The sequence below is a fragment of the Malania oleifera genome, chromosome 8, assembly GCF_029873635.1.
Source record: "Malania oleifera isolate guangnan ecotype guangnan chromosome 8, ASM2987363v1, whole genome shotgun sequence".
NCBI classification, from domain to species: Eukaryota; Viridiplantae; Streptophyta; class Magnoliopsida; order Santalales; family Ximeniaceae; genus Malania; species Malania oleifera.
Genome location: NC_080424.1, coordinates 59,511,562 through 59,530,066, shown reverse-complemented (window position 1 = coordinate 59,530,066; position 18,505 = coordinate 59,511,562). Strand labels below are relative to the sequence as shown.

The 18,505-nt window shown below is 34.9% G+C and overlaps 1 protein-coding gene across 1 annotated transcript; it reads left to right on the top strand.

Annotated features, from left to right (window-relative positions):
• The first annotated feature begins 15,305 nt into the window (after window positions 1–15,305).
• Window positions 15,306–16,157, top strand: LOC131162694 (transcription factor bHLH30-like). Its single transcript, XM_058119301.1, has 2 exons — window positions 15,306–15,576; window positions 15,651–16,157. The coding sequence occupies exons 1-2, from the start codon at window positions 15,307–15,309 to the stop codon at window positions 16,155–16,157; spliced, it is 777 nt and encodes a 258-aa protein (XP_057975284.1). The 5' UTR covers window position 15,306.
• Window positions 16,158–18,505: the final 2,348 nt, after the last annotated feature.

The window sequence follows — 18,505 nt, the reverse complement described above, 5'->3', positions numbered from 1 at the left end:
AATCCGATGTAATAAAAGTTGACTTCGAATTCCGGAAATTGGAGGATCCTATTTGAAAGTCCCAGTATTTTTAATTCAATTCCGGTGTTTTAAATTGAGTCCCGATGTTTTTAAATCAACCCCCAGTGTTTTAAATTAAGTCCTTGAGTCCCCGAGTTTTCAAATCGAGTCTTGTTTTAAATTAGAGTCCTGTTTTAAAAATCAAGTCCCAGTTTTTTTCAAAATTGAGATTAGGATATTTTTAAAATAGAGTCCTTTTAAGGTTTTAAATCGATTCTTTTAATTTAAAATTTGAGTTTTTAATTAAGGGCTTATTAATCTTAAATAGAGTCTTGGAATTTTCGAGTTGAGTCTTTTAATTTTAGATTGAGTCCTGCAATTTTTTTTTTTTTTTAAGTTTTTGAATTTTTAAACTGAGTCTTTCAAATTTCTAGAATGGAGTTTTTAAATTTCAAATTGAGTTTTTAAGATTTTTGAATTTTAAAATGGGTCTTTTGATTTTAAAATGGAGTATTTTATTGAGTCATTATTTTTCGAGTTCGGGTCCTTCTATTGCTGGGAATTAAGTATTATTTTTAAAACCCGAAACTTTACTTTGGAGAAACAAAATGGGACAACAAAAATAAATATATAAGAAGTTCCAAAAATAAAAGGAAGAAGGGAAAAGCAACCTTGCCCAAATGAAAAGAATACATGGAAATAAGCGGGTGCAAACAATGGGTGTGGACAAAAACCTCGCAGGTTCATCCAACAAAAAAAAAAAAAAAATTCAAAAAGGAACAAATAAAAAAGGAAAAGCCTACACACAGTGGAAAAAATATTCTCTCCCAAACAGAACCGCGCGTGTACGGGGAAAAATGTGCTTCTTTTGTAACTTCTTTGGGTGCCAATTATTGTTAGACTCTCTATAAAGAAAGAGTTCAGGCGCACACAGAGGGGCATTCCATCAGCACTATTCCTTCTTCACCTTCCCCACAAACCTTTCTCCGCTCTGGCATACTACCAGTCTCCATCTCATTCACCCTCCTACAAATCCAACCTTCCTTCATCGTCACCTCCGCGCAGCTAAGGTAGAAGAATTCCTGCAGTTGACTCAGTGGCTCATGACTGTGCAACAGTATGTGGTCAAGTTTGTGGAGTTATCCGGTTTCCCTCCACACATGGTTATAAATGAGCCGCTGAAGGCACGAATGTTTGAGAGGGGACTGAGACAGAGCATACGCGCGTAGGTGGTGGCGTTGTTGACTCAGAGCTTTTTTGAGTTAGTAGATTGGGCCATGGCAGTTAAGGCCAGCATTCAAGAGGGGGAGAGAGTGGTGAACCAGAAGAAGAGGCCCTTGCCGAAGGGGTTTCAGATTAGTACTAGCTAGGGCTCATGGAAGCGACCTGGAAGTTTCTCGAGCCAGCATTAGGAGATGGGGTACCGGGGCCATCAGGGGGGTGCCCAACGTCCTATTTGTTCCAGATGCCATTATAGGCATTGGGGCAAGTGTAGGGGAGGATCAGTTGTTTGCTATCAATGTGGAGAGGCGGGACATCGGATGCGAGATTGCCGTGTGGTATTGAATTACACGCCGCCACAACCATAGTATCGAGGAGGTAACCAAGAACCCTGAGGTGGTCACCAGTGGGGTGCGGCTCAAGCGCGAGTATACTCCCTTATGCCGGGTGATGTGGAGAAAGCCGAAGATGTGGTGGCATGTATTATTTCCATACTGTTAGATAGTGCCATTGTATTATTTGATTCAGGTGCAACCCACTCGTTTGTGTCTCGGGGATTTGTTAAACTATGTGGGTTAGGGGTTCAACTGTTAGAGATTGAGTTAGTAGTAGGCACACCGATAGGGTCAGTTCTAGTATGTAGCAAGGTGATCAAGGATTATCCAATATAGATTCAAGGGAGAGTGTTGCCTGCTAGTTTGATAGTCCTTGATATGCATGGTTTTGACATTATTCTGGGCATGGACTGGCTAGCATCCAGCTACGTGAGCATTGATTGTCATGGAAGGAGGTGGTATTCAGACCTCCTGGGGAGCAGAAGTTTGTATTTGTTGGTTCGTCTGTGCGCTCGGCACCACAGATCCTTTCGGCTATCTAGGCAAAGAGGTTACTTTTTGGGGATGCTAGGGATACCTTGTAGTGGTGAAGGAAGCGCCAAAGGAGGAACTCAAGTTGGAAGATATCCTAGTGATAAGGGAGTTCTCTGATGCTTTTCCAAAGGATTTATTGGGGTTGCCTCGTGATTGTGAGGTGGAATTTGCAATTGATCTGATCCCAGGGACAGCACCAATCTCTAAAGCCCCATACAGAATGGCTCTAGTTAAATTAAAGGAGTTAAAGGAGCAACTATATGAGCTTCTAGATAGGGAGTTTATCACCCCAAGTGTATTGCCCTGGTATGCACTGGTGTTGTTTGTGGAGAAGAAGGACGAGTTGATGAGGATATGCATTGACTAACAAGAGATTAATAAGGTAATGGTGAAGAAAAAGTATCCATTACCCCAAATTGACGACTTGTTTGATCAGCTTCAGTGCACGTAAATTTTCTATAAAATCAATCTACGATCTGGATATCATCAGGTGAAGGTTAGATCAGATGATGTATCAAAAACTGCTTTTCAAACTCGCTACGACCATTACGAGTTCTTGGTTATGCCGTTCAGGTTGAAGAATGCTTTAACTGTATTTATGCATCTGATGAACAGGGTATTCCACGAGTACTTAGACCAATTTGTTATTGTTCATAGATGATATTTTGGTTTATTCGAGGAGCCCTGAGGAGCATGAAACTCATTTAAGACTAGTACTTCAGGTGCTCAAGGAAAAAGAAGTTATTTTCTAAACTTAAAAAAATGTGAATTTTGGCTAGAGCAGGTTGCATTTATGGGTCATGTGGTATCCAAGGAAGGGATTTCAGTGGATCTGAGAAAAGTAGAGGCTGTGGTTGATTGGGCAAGGCCGAATAACATGCAGGAAGTCAAAAGTTTTCTAAGTCTTGCCGAATACTATAGTTGATTTGTCGAGGGGTTCTCCAGATTATCAAGGTCTTTGACAGGACTCACAAGGAAGAATGTGAAGTTTGACTGGACCGACGAATGTAAGCAGAGCTTCCAAGAGTTGAAGCAGTGTCTAATCACTACCCCAGTGTTGACCCTTCCAATAGGTGAGGGTGGATTTGTAATTTACAGTGACGCATCACAGAAGAGACTTGGTTGTGTTCTAATGTAGCAGGGGAAAGTCATTTTGTATGCGTCTCGCTAGTTGAAAAAGTATGAAAAGAACTATCCTACGCACGACTTGGAGCTGGCAGCAATTGTGTTTGCATTAAAGATCTGGCGATACTACCTTTATGGTATAAGGTGCGAGATCTTTACTGACCATAAGAGTTTCAAGTATTTTTTTCACCCAGAAGGAGTTGAATATAAGATAGCGCAGATGGCTCGAGTTGATAAATGATTACGACTGCACCATTAGCTATTATCTAGGAAAGGTGAACGTGTTGGCCGATGCATTGAGCCAAAAATTTGGGGGTACGTCAGCCACAACAGTTATGGCTTCGCACTAGATCGTGATGGACCTGGAGAGGTTTGGGTGTAGAATTGGTAGAAGGGAATCATCAGGCACTCATTTCTAGTTTGGTGGTTCAACCGAATTTATAGGATAGAATCAGAATAGCTCAGTTGAAAGATACAGAGTTGATGGAGATTGTAGAGAAGATACAGGATGAGCAGCACACAGACTTTAATATTGCTGAGGATGGAGTTCTCAGATTTCACACTCGATTGTGTGTGCCAGATGACGCAGAGATAAAGAGGACGATTCTGAGGGAAGCTCACCGCTCTCTCTATATTGTTCACCCAGGTAATACAAAGATGTATAGAGACTTGCGTGAAACATTCTGGTGGAGTAACGTGAAGAGCGGAATTGCTAAATTTGTGGGTCGGTGCTTGACATGTCAGCAGGTAAAGGCAGAACACCAGAGGCCAGCGGGACCACTTCAACCACTAGACATCCCTACGTGGAAATGGGAGCATATCTCAATGGACTTTGTATCAGGATTGCCTTCGACGTTGTATGGGAAGAATGCCATATGGGTAGTGGTTGACAGATTGATGAAGACTGCCCATTTCATTTCGGTTAGAACCAGTTATTCCATGAATAACCTAGCAGAACTCAATGTTCAGGAGATAGTCAGGATAAATGGCGTGCCCGTGTCCATCGTTTCAGATTGAGATCCATGGTTCACTTCCTAGTTTTGGAAGAGTTTGTAGGGAGCGTTGGGTTCTCAACTTACTTTTAGTACTGCATTTCACCCTTAGATAGATGGACAGTATGAACGAACCATTCAGATTCTCGAAGATATTCTATGAGCATGTGTGTTAGATTCTAGGGGCAGTTGAATCCAATATCTGTCGTTGGTTGAGTTTGCATACAATAACAGTTACCAGACCAACATTGGAATGGCACCATATAAGGCTTTGTATGGTCGCCGGTGCTGACCTCTGTTGTATTAGGATAAAGTAGGTAAGCGGCAGATTTTGGGATCAGAACTTGTTCAGCAGGCCTCTGCAAAGATCGAACTTATTAGGGAAAGGATCAAGACAGCCCAGAGTCGGCAAAAGAATTATGCAAATACTCGCCGATGGGAGTTAGAATTCAAAGTAGGTGATATGATATTTTTGAGGATTGCTCTGATGAAGGGGGTGATGAGGTATGAAAAGAAGGGCAAGCTGAGCCCTAGATACATTGGATCATTCGAGATTCTAGAGAGGATTGGTTTAGTGGCGTAGAGGATAGCACTACCCCCAACGCTGTCTAAGAAACACGACATGTTCCATTCCACGTGTCCATGTTAAGGAGGTATGTTCTAGACCCCTCACATGTGATCAGTTATGAGTCATTGGAGATCGGGGATACTCTAGCATACGAGGAGGTACCAGCTCAACTTTTGGATCGGAAAATACAGGAACTGCATACTAAGGATATACCATTAGTGAAAGTGTTGTGGCGAAATCATGCAGTTAAGGAGGCTTCTTGGGAGTTAGAAACGGAAATACGCTAGAAGTACTTGCAACTATTCAGCGAGGACTAGTGCTAGATGGGTAAGGGTATGGTTGCATATGGAGGGATTAGAGTAGGTTGTGTAGTTAGTTGTTGGTAGTTTTAATTATGTATAGTCTTTGGGAAAATTTGTTATAGATATTGTAATTTCCCAAAGGCAGTATTGTAACCATCGTATTCTTTCGCCATAAGTGAGGGTAGTTAATAAACTTGGGACGAAGCCGCTATGTGGGTGGCTACCGACTCTTCTGTAGATTGGGGTAATGAGTTAAGAATGTGATTGGTAATAGTTAACAAATTTCGAGGACGAAATTTTTGTAAGGAGGTGAGGATGTAGTGATCCTAAAAAATTAAAAATTAAAAATAAATAAATAAATAAATAAATTATTGTTATTAATTATATAATATAATTTAATAATATATTAATATAATATATTATTATATTATATTATAATTTTATATATATATAGGTATAACATAACCTGAAGCTTCAGTTTGAAGCTTTAGGAGAATCAAAAAGTAGAGCGTTCATTCAGTTCCTCCGCCCCTCTCTCCCATTCTCCTCCATCTCATCTCTGGTATTTGGTCAATTCGAAAATCCAAAAATACTGTTAGGTTATGCTCGCCGCCACCGACACTTCTACAAGAGCTCATCTATTGTGGGAGCGGTGTAGGCATATCTCCTAGGGTAAGGTCAATTCTCAAACTTACCTTAATTTCTCTTAAACTATAAGACCAATTAACGAACAAAAATTGTTAGGAGACTCGTGGGGAGATTCTCTACAATCTAACCAGAGCGGGTTTTTGAATTGGAGCTCCAAGGTACCAATCCTAAATCGGGGGTAAGTTTAATAATTTAGGCTTTATTAGGCTATTTAGGGTATTCAAAGTCTAGGGAAATTTTAGAGAAAGTTATTCTATTTGGAGCATATCATCAAACATGCATATCAACATATGTATACACTCACTTTATTATTTTTCAATTTAGTGTGTTTTAATAGTCATGTATATGAGTTGTAACATCTTTACTAACAACTTTTTCCCCCTTTGACATTATTCAAGATACCAATTGTTGATTTTATGATACCAATTTAAAATTTAATTAATGATATCAATTTAAAATTTTATAAATTCATGATACCAATTGATTAATAGGAAAACAATCATAACACTCCTCCTGAATTCAATACATTCAGTTTTGTTACCAATTATGCTTTTATCATCCCATGTTTCAAAACATTGATTCACATAATGTATCAAATATCAATATCATGTCAATATCATCAATGTCATACCATGCTCATAGATATAATCATACTTGTCATGCTCAAAAACGAATTGAACTTTTAGATTGTGATACCAAGTGAGCTTTTAAATTTTGATATCAATTAAAATATTCATGGATACCAAAGTACTTTATAGATACCAAAGCCATTATCACATCATGCATAGCTTATGGATACCAATATAACTATTATATCTTTCATAGTTCATAGATATCAATATAAAGAGTAATAAGTTTATCCATGTGATTCATCAATAGCATGCATGGTCAAAAATTAATCTCATATCAAAATTCATGCTTATGCTCTATAATCTCATGCTCAAATTTTCAACATAGTGAGTCATAAATTATCAATATAAGTCAAGTCAAGTCAAGTCATACACATGTAGCATATAGCATATCAGCACATCACATAAGCAAGGAGCATATCATTATCATTTGCTTTGTACTACAATTTTGCTCAAGTTGGTTCTTATTCTCAAATATCTTTTCTTAAAAAAACTTATGCAGTAAGATCATATTTTCTTTTGATTTTAAAACTTTCTTATTTAAGCTTTTATGACTCATCCTTTGATTTTGGCTAACAATGTTATTTGTGTTTTTATGTGTTTCAATAAATACTTTGAAATTTTCAAGGCTTTTTATCTAGGTACCCATACCTTTTTGGATCCGGTAGGTTTCACGAGGGATGTTTCTTTTACTCTCCATATTTGTTTAGTTTTCACACCCTTTCTTTTAAATGGACATTCAAACTTTATATGTCCCTTTTTCTTACATTGATAGCATATGGTGTTAGTGTAGGCATTAGAAGATGTGCTAGCATAATCTTTGGATGCTTTTGAAAAATATCCCATGTAAAGACTTTTTTTCCTTATATTTTCAACTCCATTAATACCAATGCTTTCTTTGTTTAACAACATTCTTTGTGAGCCTATCATTTTGTCAAAGTTTTCCTTTCCTTTTGTGTAGTTGTAAATGATCTTTTCTTTATCTTTAGTTTGATTTTTGAGATCATTTATCTCAATATCTTTCTTGCCATCAACATTCTCTTAAGATTTCTCTAATTCTTGAGACATTTTTCTGATCTTATCCTTTAATTCAGAAATATATATGTCTTTCTCATATTCCATAAAAGATAGGAATTGAAGCTCTTTTATTTCATTCATCATCTTTTCATTTTTGCTTTCTAATTTCTTGATTTTCAATTTTCTTTCATTTTCAGCAAGATTTTTAGATTCTAACTCCTTTGTCATAGCTTCATTCTTACTTTCTATTTTCTTGATTCTTGAATCTTTTTCTCTTTTGGCAGTTTTAAGGGATTCTAACTCTTTCATTATACCTTCATTCTTATTCGTCAATGAAGTATATCATTTAGTCACATTAATTGACATCTTATGCACCTTGAATAAGCCATTTTGAAGTTCTTCATAAGATGACATGCTCTCATTATTGGATTCATTAGATGAATCACTATCATATTCATTATCCGATTTGGATGAGGAACATTGTTCTTTATCATCATCCTATGCCATGAAGGAAGTATAAGCAACCTCTTAGTCACTTGATTCACATTCTGAACTACTTGTGCTCAAATTATCCCAACTAGTGGCTTTCATGACCATTTTTTTTTTCTTCTTAGACTCTTTCTTAAGTAGTAAACATTCTGGTTTTATATGTCCAACTTTGTTGCAATTATAACCTGTAGGAGTTTTATTTTTTGATTTCTTTTTGCTAATTTCTTCTTTTTCTTCTTCTTCATCTGATTCAGATTTGGATTTTCTTTTGAATTTATTTTTCCTTCTTAGTATTCTTGCTAGCTTTTTGGATATGTAAGCTAATTCATCTTCATCCATTTCTTCTTCACTACTAGAGTTTGAAGTTTTGAAGGCTATAGAATCTTGGGTTTTAGTTTTTCCACTTCTTTCATTTATTGCCATTTCGTATGTGAGGAGAGAACCTATAAGTTCATCTAAGGAGGTGTTTTTCAAATTGCTTCCTTCCGTTATGACAGTGACTTTTAGTTCCCATATAGATGGCGGCCCTTTAAGAATTTTTCTTATCATCTCATAAATAGAGTAGGTTTTTCCTACGACATTTAGGGAATTTATTATGTGAGTGAACCTAGTGTACATATTAGTTATGGATTCATCCGGGTTCATCCTAAAAGATTCATATTCACTTGTAAGCATATCAATCCTATTATCCCTAACATCTACCGTTCCTTCATAGGTTACTTCTAACTTATCCCATATCTCTTTGGCTGTTTTGAAGGCCATGACTCTATTGAATTCATTAGCGTCTAGAGCACAATACAAAGCATTGATAGCACTTGAGTTTATTTGTAGCATTTTGTAATCTATATCAGTCATGTCTTTTTTCTCCTTCGGGATTTGTTTTCCATCTACTAGTTTAAGGGGAATTAGGTCACCATCTGTGACAACCTCCCAAGCTTTCCAATTCATAGTTTGAAGATATATTCTCATATGCTATTTCAAAAAAGTATAGTTCAAACCACAAAAGATAAGTGGTCGGGTTGAGGATTGACCCTCTCCAAAGGGAGCTACTTCTATGTGTGCCATATAGATCTTTTTATAACTACTTGTTAGGATTTGTTATAACCTGACTTTAATACCAATTGAAAAAAAAAAAAAAAAGTGTAGTCCCAAGAAGGGGGTGAATTGAGTTTTAAAATTTTATTTTAATTCCTTTAGCGAAAACTTAACCTTTTGTTGATAATGCACGACAACTTAATTCTTTTTATTCAATCCACAACCACACAAACATTCAATCAAACAAATAGCCAAGCCAATCAATCATAAAACATTCAATCAAGATATATTTTGCAACTTAATGGAAATTCTCAGCTTTTTCAACTTGTGTGTAGCCTTGTTTATATAAATTAGAATCAAGCCCTGTATATATGAAATTTGTCTCTCAATTTGATATCCAATACAACATCCAATCACTCTTTCCAAATACTTAGACCTTAAATAAACTTTAAGTTAAAGAGTTTTGGGGTGTTGAATCAATCAACGTACTACTTTACAGTTTCCGCAAAAGATTGATCAACTAACGTACTCCCTTTCGGTTTCCGCAATCCCAAAAACAAATTAATATTAAGTTTATTTAATATGTAATCCACGTAGTGTATATGATTGAGATATTTAAAACATCCATGCAGTTTTATATGTGCTGAAAATAAAGAGAGTAAGGGAAAGAGAGAGTGAGACTAGGACTTTTACGAGGTTCGACTTATACCCAGCCTACGTCCTCGCCTTTAGCAAACCACCAAAGGATTCACTAAACCAGTTCCTTTTCCAGGCGGAACAACACCGTTACACACTCCTTCAGTAGGCTAGAGTCCGCCTCTCCAAGTGATATCCCCTCACTTGGTCACTCCTTCAATTAGGTTAGAGCCCGCCTCTCTAAGCGATATCCCATGCTTAGCCAACGATCCAAACACCTTGGAACATCCAAGAACTACAAGAAAACACAAGATACAAGTTGCGTACAAGTATACTCTCACAAAGAGCAGATTAGTACAATTTCAAAACTATAGACTTCAATGTAATTCAAAATATGAAATTCAGATTGAAGCTTTAGAAGTATTTCACTGTATGATTCTTTCAATGGATGAAAGAATTAGTATTTGTAGCACAATGTCAGTGAGTGAGAATCAGCAAAAACTCAGTAAGCTTCGTGCAAATTGAGAGCAAGAGAGAGCCTTGAGAATTTAAGAGCAATTAAGAGAGATTTTAATGTTGAATTCAATTCTTGGTAATTAAATCAGTTGAACTTGGGTGTATTTATAGAGGTAGAAAAATATCTAGCTTGTTCCCTAAGTTTACTTGGAGTAAGGTCCAAGATTTAAATAAGTTTGAGCCCCGAGTAATTGAATTTTTCAAAATATGTCTGTTATATATTTTAAATTATGTCGCGTGGCAGTTGACTGTGAGGCTTCTGTTAGTCGGCTGTCAATGCATTACTCATATAAAATACACAGGCAGTAGGGTTACAGTCGCCTGTCAACATGGGGTCAGGCGCCTATCACTGAATAACTCAGTTTTTACAGACAAATAGAAGGGTGATAGTTGACTGACAAAACTCAATCAGACGTCTCAAAATACACTGTCAGTCGCATGTCAAGTCCTATACAGTTGACTGTCATGTTTCTTTCTATTCATTTAAAACTCTTAACATGGTAGTAGACTGAACATGTGCAGTTCGTCACCTATCAAGCAATTTTTTCTTGTTTTAAAATTTTTTTTGTTATCTCTCTTCTTTGCTTATTCATTTTTGGAATATCAATTTGTTTTTCTTTGAAAAATATGTTCCAAGATTTAAAAACAAGGTTTCTAGGTCTCTTTGTCTAATAAGCTTCAAAATGAAAATCCATACTTGAATTATATTTGAAGTACTTACATTATATCTCCTATTGACTCTCTTGACTTTTTATCTCTTTGTTGCTGATCCTTGATCTTTCAATCTTCTTTGAGCTTTTATTATGGATCATTAATTTGATATGAGCCTTCCATGTACCTTGATCCTTGTGAGCTTTCAAGATATGTCATTTTAAGGTCTGAGCTTCAATGATCCTAAATTTGATGTGAGCTTTCAAGATTTATCTCTCTTGATCTTTCAATATTGCTTTAGATTTTGAGCTTCATTAATCTTTGAGCTTTTCATGTTTATCACTTGAGCTTTCATTCTTGAAGCTTTTAATATCAATGCTCTCATGATCTTCAAGTTTTAATCCATGCTTTAAGCTTGATATAATCATCATTCTTTGAAGTACAAACTTTCATAAATTCTTTAACCTTGCATTCAACATTGAAACCTAAATAGACATCACTAAACAAAGCATGTTAAGTTCTACTTGTTTGTTAGCGTCAAAATAGGATGTTAAGCCTTGTAAGGCCAAGAACATATTCAAAAGCAAAACTAAAATCTGATATTGATTTCTAAACCATCTTAAATTGATTCCTAAATTTGATCAAGCTGTGTCTTCACATAAAAGGTTTGAACTTGAAATTGGAATATCATTGGATACTAAGTTAAATAAGGTGGTTGATAATAATTATATCAATATCAAGTTTAATTGAATTGTGATATTAACTTAAAATTTCAAAAAGGGTTATACTTAACCAAAAGTTTACAAAGAAATTTTTAAATCCCAATTCACCCCCCTTTTGGGAGTACACCTTACTTTTCATACAAATCACGTTATTTCTTACCTGTGCGCTGAGCTTATAAATAGGGTCAATTATCAACACGCACGGTTGGTAAGGATTTTAAGGATGCTATAAGGAACACAAAGATCATATCACATGATTGGCACCTGAAGAGCAAAAGGGGATGAAGACAAATTATCCTTATTGTAATTGCTATTTAATTTTTTGTCTGTAATATTTATGGTCTGTAATAATTGCATTGCATGTATGATGGGATGAATAAGCTCAAAAGACCATAGAATGACTATAGGAATATCTTAAGCTACAAATGTCATACTTATAATAAAAGGGATAAAACTTATTAGGTCAAAGAGGCATTACCTCATTTTTTTAAATGCCTCAATCGACCGTCCATGATACAAGTCAATATGTTGACCAAGCCTCGGCCGACTAAACCGTGGGTGTTTAAAACACCTCAATTGATCGACCTCTCTGGCAGACCCAAAGTCAAAATGTTGACCACGACTCATTTGACCGACTCAACTTTAAACTGAGCTTCCATGGTCGACCGACCTTCATACTACCTACCTCAACCGACTGGCTTGTTAGTTCAAAATGACCATGAAACTCGGCAAACCGAACCTAAGCCTTGGTGACCGAACCTACGAAGGTTCGTAAATCACCTTGACTCAGCCGATCGGTCTCTATCCCATAATCGATCGAAACTCTAGGGTTGCCGAGTTTTTACCGTGGTAATCAGGGGTTAATTTTTAATTAAACATGGTTAAACTTTTTCTAAAATTCCTTTTATATCCCCAATGGTTATATTTTGTTAAAAAACTATATATACTCTTTCATTTGGTTAGATTAAGGACAGATTAGCAATCTTGATTAGCAAAAATTCTCTGAAATTATTTGTGCAAATTTTTCATACTCTCTTTCATACAAGCTTACATTCATACTCTTACTCATTCTTCTTGTTAAATCCCTTTGGTAAGAGTGTTTTAAGATCATCTATCTCATTTGCAAAGGCTTACACTCTCATTGCATATTCTTGTTTGATATTGATTTTATTGAAAGTAAGCTAGAGTTTTCCCTTGTGATTTAATTCATAAGTCTCTTTTGGGAAGACTCTTTTGGGCTTGTGAATCTTTGCATACTCATTGCATGATTCAAGAGCTTATATTGTGCTTTTAGAAAAATATTTTTTAACAAGCTAAAAATATGAATATCTCTTATACTTGATACTTAAAAAATTATTTTTTAGATATTTACTTGTGCTCTTGAGATATTTGAGTTTACAACTTGTGATTGGTATATATATATATCTTGACTCAAAGATTCATTCATAACACTCACATACTAATTGCTATATTTACATTATCTTGAGAGTAGTCATATAAACTTCATTAAGCTTATAATTCCTACCATACTGAAGTGCAATTGACTGTATTTGTACATATATGCTTATTGAGGTAATTCCTCGATAACACATCTAGTGTCATGTTTACTTTATTTGCTTTACTGTCTTGTGCATGCTTAATCAAATTTATTTAAAGCATATTATTTGTGAATTCATCTATTTGTTTATTTCATACTAGTTTTAGATTAACTCTAAGTTTGTGAAATACTACTTGTCGAAATATCTAACCTAAAATTTTAAAATCACTAATTCACCCCCCTCTTGGGATTATACTAATAATGGTAACACAGGTATTGGATATGTAATAGGATATTATAAAGAGTTCAACGAAAGCTTTAGTTGAAGAAAAGATGTAGATATTCCCAAGAAAATGGATCTTAAATCCAAAGGTGAGTAAACCATATGTGATGATATCCTACTTATAAATTTTTTCAATTGCAAGTTTCTAATGGGACATCTTATTACATGTTGGTGTCTTATAGGAAGTGTGGAAGGGAGATTACTTCTTACAAAAAACTAAAAATTCTCTATATTCATTATAACGAAGATGAGTTGAGAGTTCTAATATGCTATTTTACTTGTTCAACATTAAAATGCCATGTAGATTAAACAATTTAAATATAACCATAATTCTATTGTAATTAGAGTTGATGATAACTAAAAGGTGGTTCAAGCTCTGTGCATTTTCATTGTGCATGGTAGTTGTTAATATTATACCCAAATTTTCATTTTGTTTAAAAAAATTAGTGAAAGAATATTGAGTTTTTACCCAAATAAAAGGAGAAAAAAAAGATGAGATTTGCACAAAAATATTAAGAATAAGCTTTATGCTTTTTTAGTTAGACCTCACCTTGTGGTTTGTTTAATAATAATAATACTGATCAACGAGACCTAGGGGGAGAACACTAATCCGTAAGTTTAGTGCCACACCAGTGGATCCGAAGGACTTGTTCGTGGCTGGAGTTCTTATATAATAAAAATAATATATAATAATACTGTAAACTAGATTTACAAGAATTAGTATTTGTACCTTCCTTTTGTCACACACAAGCTGTGAATTCAGTTCATTACTATTTGAGCCATTTGGTCATTCTTAATTTAAATTTTTATTTTAAGAAATAAATTTCACATTTTTATGGCACATATTTTATGTTTAAATTCTCAAACGGTAATAAAAAAAAACTTGGGATTCACTCTAAGGATGGACTACCCTATATATATATAACTCTATATAACAAATCCCAACCTTCCATATAAGCAATCAAGTGGCGTATATGACTGGATTATTTAATCACCATGACAAATAATAATTTTACTTAAATTTATGGTAGCCCAAATCAAATAGTAATTTTTTGAAGTGGGAAATAAGCCTAACTAAGGGTCTGTTTGGTTTTTTTTTTTATTTTTTATTTTTTGTTTCTATTTTTTTATAGGAAGAAAATAGATTATAAAAATGCATTTGTTTATTCTATAAATTTTTTTATTTTAATTGTTGATTTTCTACTATGAAAAAATTGGAAACCAAATTTTTTTATTTTAAGTTGTTTGGCAACTGGTTACTAGAAATTTTTATATTCAAAAATAATTTTTTTAGATTAAATTTAAAATTAAATCATCATATAAATCTAAACCTAATTAAAATAAAAATATACATAAATTTAATAAAATAAAAATAATAAAATTTAATTACAAAATATTTTTACTATTTTTCAATTTTCGTAGACATTAAGATTATTATTGTAAAGCAAAATTTAAAAACATAACAATAAGTAAAAAGTTTTAATAATTTTTATTTATATTATTTGCAATTTTATAATTTTAATCATATTTTTATAATATTATTTGACTTAAACATGGAAATAATTATTTTTAATTAATTCTTTACTTTTTTAATCTTATAAATATTAATCAAATAAATTGCTGGTTTTTTTTTTTAATGTGAGTTATATATATACTTTTTTTTCCGACATATGGTATATTTCAATAAAAATTAATGACTGATCTCTAATGATATTTGCGTCATTATTATTTTTGTTTCTTCAAATAAAATAAATTATCTTGTTTCTTCCTTTATAACAAACAATTTGCTACTTAATTTTAATTTATTAATTTCATCCTGCTCATTTCCCTTGATGATTTGAATGACAATGATAATCATATTTTCTCAATCCCCAGAAATATGGGATATTAATTAATTAGCCCGTTTCTATGAAAATCCAATGATTTACTGCTCTGAATTCTCCTTACCGTCATTTAAGTGCAAAATTTTCTAAATTTTCACAGATTTCTTCTATAAAATCCATCTGCGGAGGACTTTGGTATCTGTTGGAATTGAAGCTAACGGGAGAAATCAAGGAGGGATCGATATGCTTTCATTTCCGAGCTTCTCCCATGGATTGATCGAGAGTTGTTCCTCAAAACAGAACGACAAAATCGAAGCAGATAATCAATATTCAAGCTTGATGACGACGATGAAATCAGTACTACTGGACGGGGGAGACGGAGATTCGAGCTTGGGCTCGGCATCGGAGGAGTGCAAGAAGAAGAAACACAGCGAGGCCGAACGGAAACGCCGGCGGCGACACCTCGCCCACCTCGCCACTCTCCGCGGCCTCCTCCCCGAAAAATTAACAAAAGTGAGTGATTCTCATTCATTAATTTCCGTAGTTTTGAATGAGCTCGTGAGGATGTTCTTAATTCCCTAATGCAGAAGGACAAAGCCTCGTTACTGGCGGAGGTGGTGCGTCAGGTGAGGGACCTGAAGAAGCAGGCAGCGGACGCGGCGCCGGTTGCAGCGGAGCACGACGGCGACGTCGGGGGCGGCGGCGGCGACGGATCTGAGACCTCCTGGTGCTTCCCCGGCGACGCGGACGACGTTACGCTGAGTTACTGCGGTGAAGGCGGGGAGATGATAAAGGCGACGGTGTGCTGCGAGGACCGGCCCGGTCTGAACGGGGACTTAGCACGCGCGATCCGGTCGGTGGGGGGGAGGGCGGTGAGGATGGAAATGGCGACGGTGGGCGGAAGGACGAAGAGCGTGGTTGTGATGCAACGCGGCCGCAACGGCGGGAAAGAGGAAGAAGTAGAAGAAGAAACAGAGGAGGAAGAGATTGGGAGGCTGAAGCGGGCGTTTAAGGCGGTAGTGGAGAACAGGGTTTCGGGAACTAGGTCGCGTCAGGTGTGGCCGATCAGTAAGCGCAGAAATTACGTAAATTAATTATAATTGAGATAACTAAAGTGTAAAAATATTAATAATAGTTGAACCTCTCATTTTTGCGAGCAAAGTTTTGTAAATTGGATTTTTTTTTTTGGTGATTAATTCATAACAAGCAGGGATTTACATCCAAGGTGGGAAGAAACAAAATCAACTGATTAATTAATAGAATTGTGTATTAATTTTTGAAGCTCAAATGTTTTGTAGTGTTTTATTTTTTATTTTTTATTTTTTGAATAATCTCTTATATTTTGGAGACTCTTTTCTTCAATCTTTTTCATCGCATTTTATCTCAATAAAAAAGAAGTGGGAGAATTTTTTTTTTTAACGTATCCCCCCCCCCCCCCCCTCCCTTTCAATTAAATGAAAGGTAAGCCATTAGATGAGTTTTGTATCAAGAGTGAGAAATGAGATGATTTGTTTATGCATATGATAGTTAAATGGCTCGACATTCTTGTAAAACATAAAGCAAAATGGATTCTTGAAAATCATATGAAGCCAAGGATATCCCACGAAATTATATGACATTATTGAGTCAATATTGTGAAAATGGGTCAGTAATCAATTACATATTATACTCCTAAATTGAACCATTGAATCAGCAAACAAATATTGGCAAATATCACAAATTCCAAATTCAAGAAAGTTGCTTCATGGTAGACTTTGGAAACTCTATAACAATTTTGCAACTGACGCTCTATTCTTATAGTACCTACCTTGAGATTATTTCAAGTAGAATGTCTTCATAAGTGAATGTTAAGGCTACATTGTATACTATGCATCATATTGAATAATACTTTGGATTTTCAAGATTGTGAATTAAAGCCTGGCATATTTTTGTGGGATAATGGAGTACTTGGTGCTATCCTAAAAAATTCATTTTTTAAGAGGTAAAATAGGGAATTTTTGTTGGAGATGTGACTCATATTGAGTGGAACTCATGTGCCAGAAAAGTATGGTGAAGTAAAGAATAAGGAAGTTGGTTGCAAGAAGAAACTGTTGACAATTCGGTCGATGGTGATTGACTGTTTCAATCTACAGAAGAAACAACTCTCGGTAGATAACCGTCGACGGTTTCTGACTCGTTCTGAATTGTGCTTGTAAATGTAGAAGTGTCAAGTTGTATCAAAGATAAGTTCAAGATTGTATTCCACTAAGACCATTGATTATCAAAGTATTTGTGAAAATTTAGTGAAACCCATTGATGTAAAATGCTATGTGAAATTCTTTTTGGGGTTTTTATGTTTATGAAAACAATAAATAAAACGGGAAGTACTTGAGAAAATACTAAAATGAGATTGAACTTTTACCAAGATTCCAAAAAAATAAGTCCAACAACGCAGCCAAAACAAAATAGATTCACTGACACAATTTATCAAACACTTGGGTTACGGGTTTAACGTCCTTTTGCTTCCACCATTTACTAATTTCCTAAACTTTACTCCTTTTCTTGTTAATCCACTCAAGACATTAATAAGATGAAATATGCAAACCTAAGCTCGAGTAAATTTGCCAAGTCCAAACGGAACAAAATAAATGCTCTCACTAAGCATCAACTGAAATTCATGTAAAAATTAATTTATGAAAATTCTAGATTAAATCAAGGTTTTGTTGTGCCTAACGTCAACAAAAAAATAAGAAATAAAAGCAAGTGATTTATCAATGAAGTGTTGAATTTTCAATTTTAGCCAAATAAAAGTTTAACACTAACATCGAAGGAAACCTAATAAATCATGAAAAGCAATCGACATTGAACTGCAACCCAAGTTGTAGAACTTAGCCACTCATATTTGCAATCTAAAATTTTTGGATCAAATTACTCCTACAATAAATCATTGCAACAATAAATAAAGGACAACAAAATTAACGAAACAAATTAAACCAACAAGAACTCATTCAAACACTTTAATCCAACCATAAATCCTTCAAAACAATAAACTAAATAAAAATAAAAGAACACTTAATCCAACAATAAATTATTAAAAAAAATAAATTAAAATGGTCAATTAAAAATAAAGAAACGTGAATAAATTAAGAGAGGATAGAGGAAGAGAAAGCAATGCGCACAACAGCTTTCCAACAAGCAGTTGCTATCCTCACTGGTTGGTGGCTGAACCCCCACTGCTCTATCTGTTAAAATATGTCCCACATGAAAAGGGCAATATGGACATTTTTGGGATTAATGAATTAAGGAGGTTATTGGATTTTAAAATTCTTTGAGAATTTGGAAGAGTTTTTCCCATTTATGCCTACTTTTATGGGGAGTGGTATAAGGGGTTTCATATTGAACGTAAGAAATTTGTCCTCTCTCTACCTATCTCTTCTTTTCATCAGTTTTCTCCCATATGATC

Excerpts from the sequence above, each read along its gene's own strand:
- LOC131162694 (XM_058119301.1), top strand. The coding sequence starts at position 15,307 with ATGCTTTCATTTCCGAGCTTCTCCCATGGATTGATCGAGAGTTGTTCC. Across the intron at positions 15,577-15,650 it reads TCCCCGAAAAATTAACAAAA|AAGGACAAAGCCTCGTTACT; the intron begins GTGAGTGATTCT and ends TCCCTAATGCAG.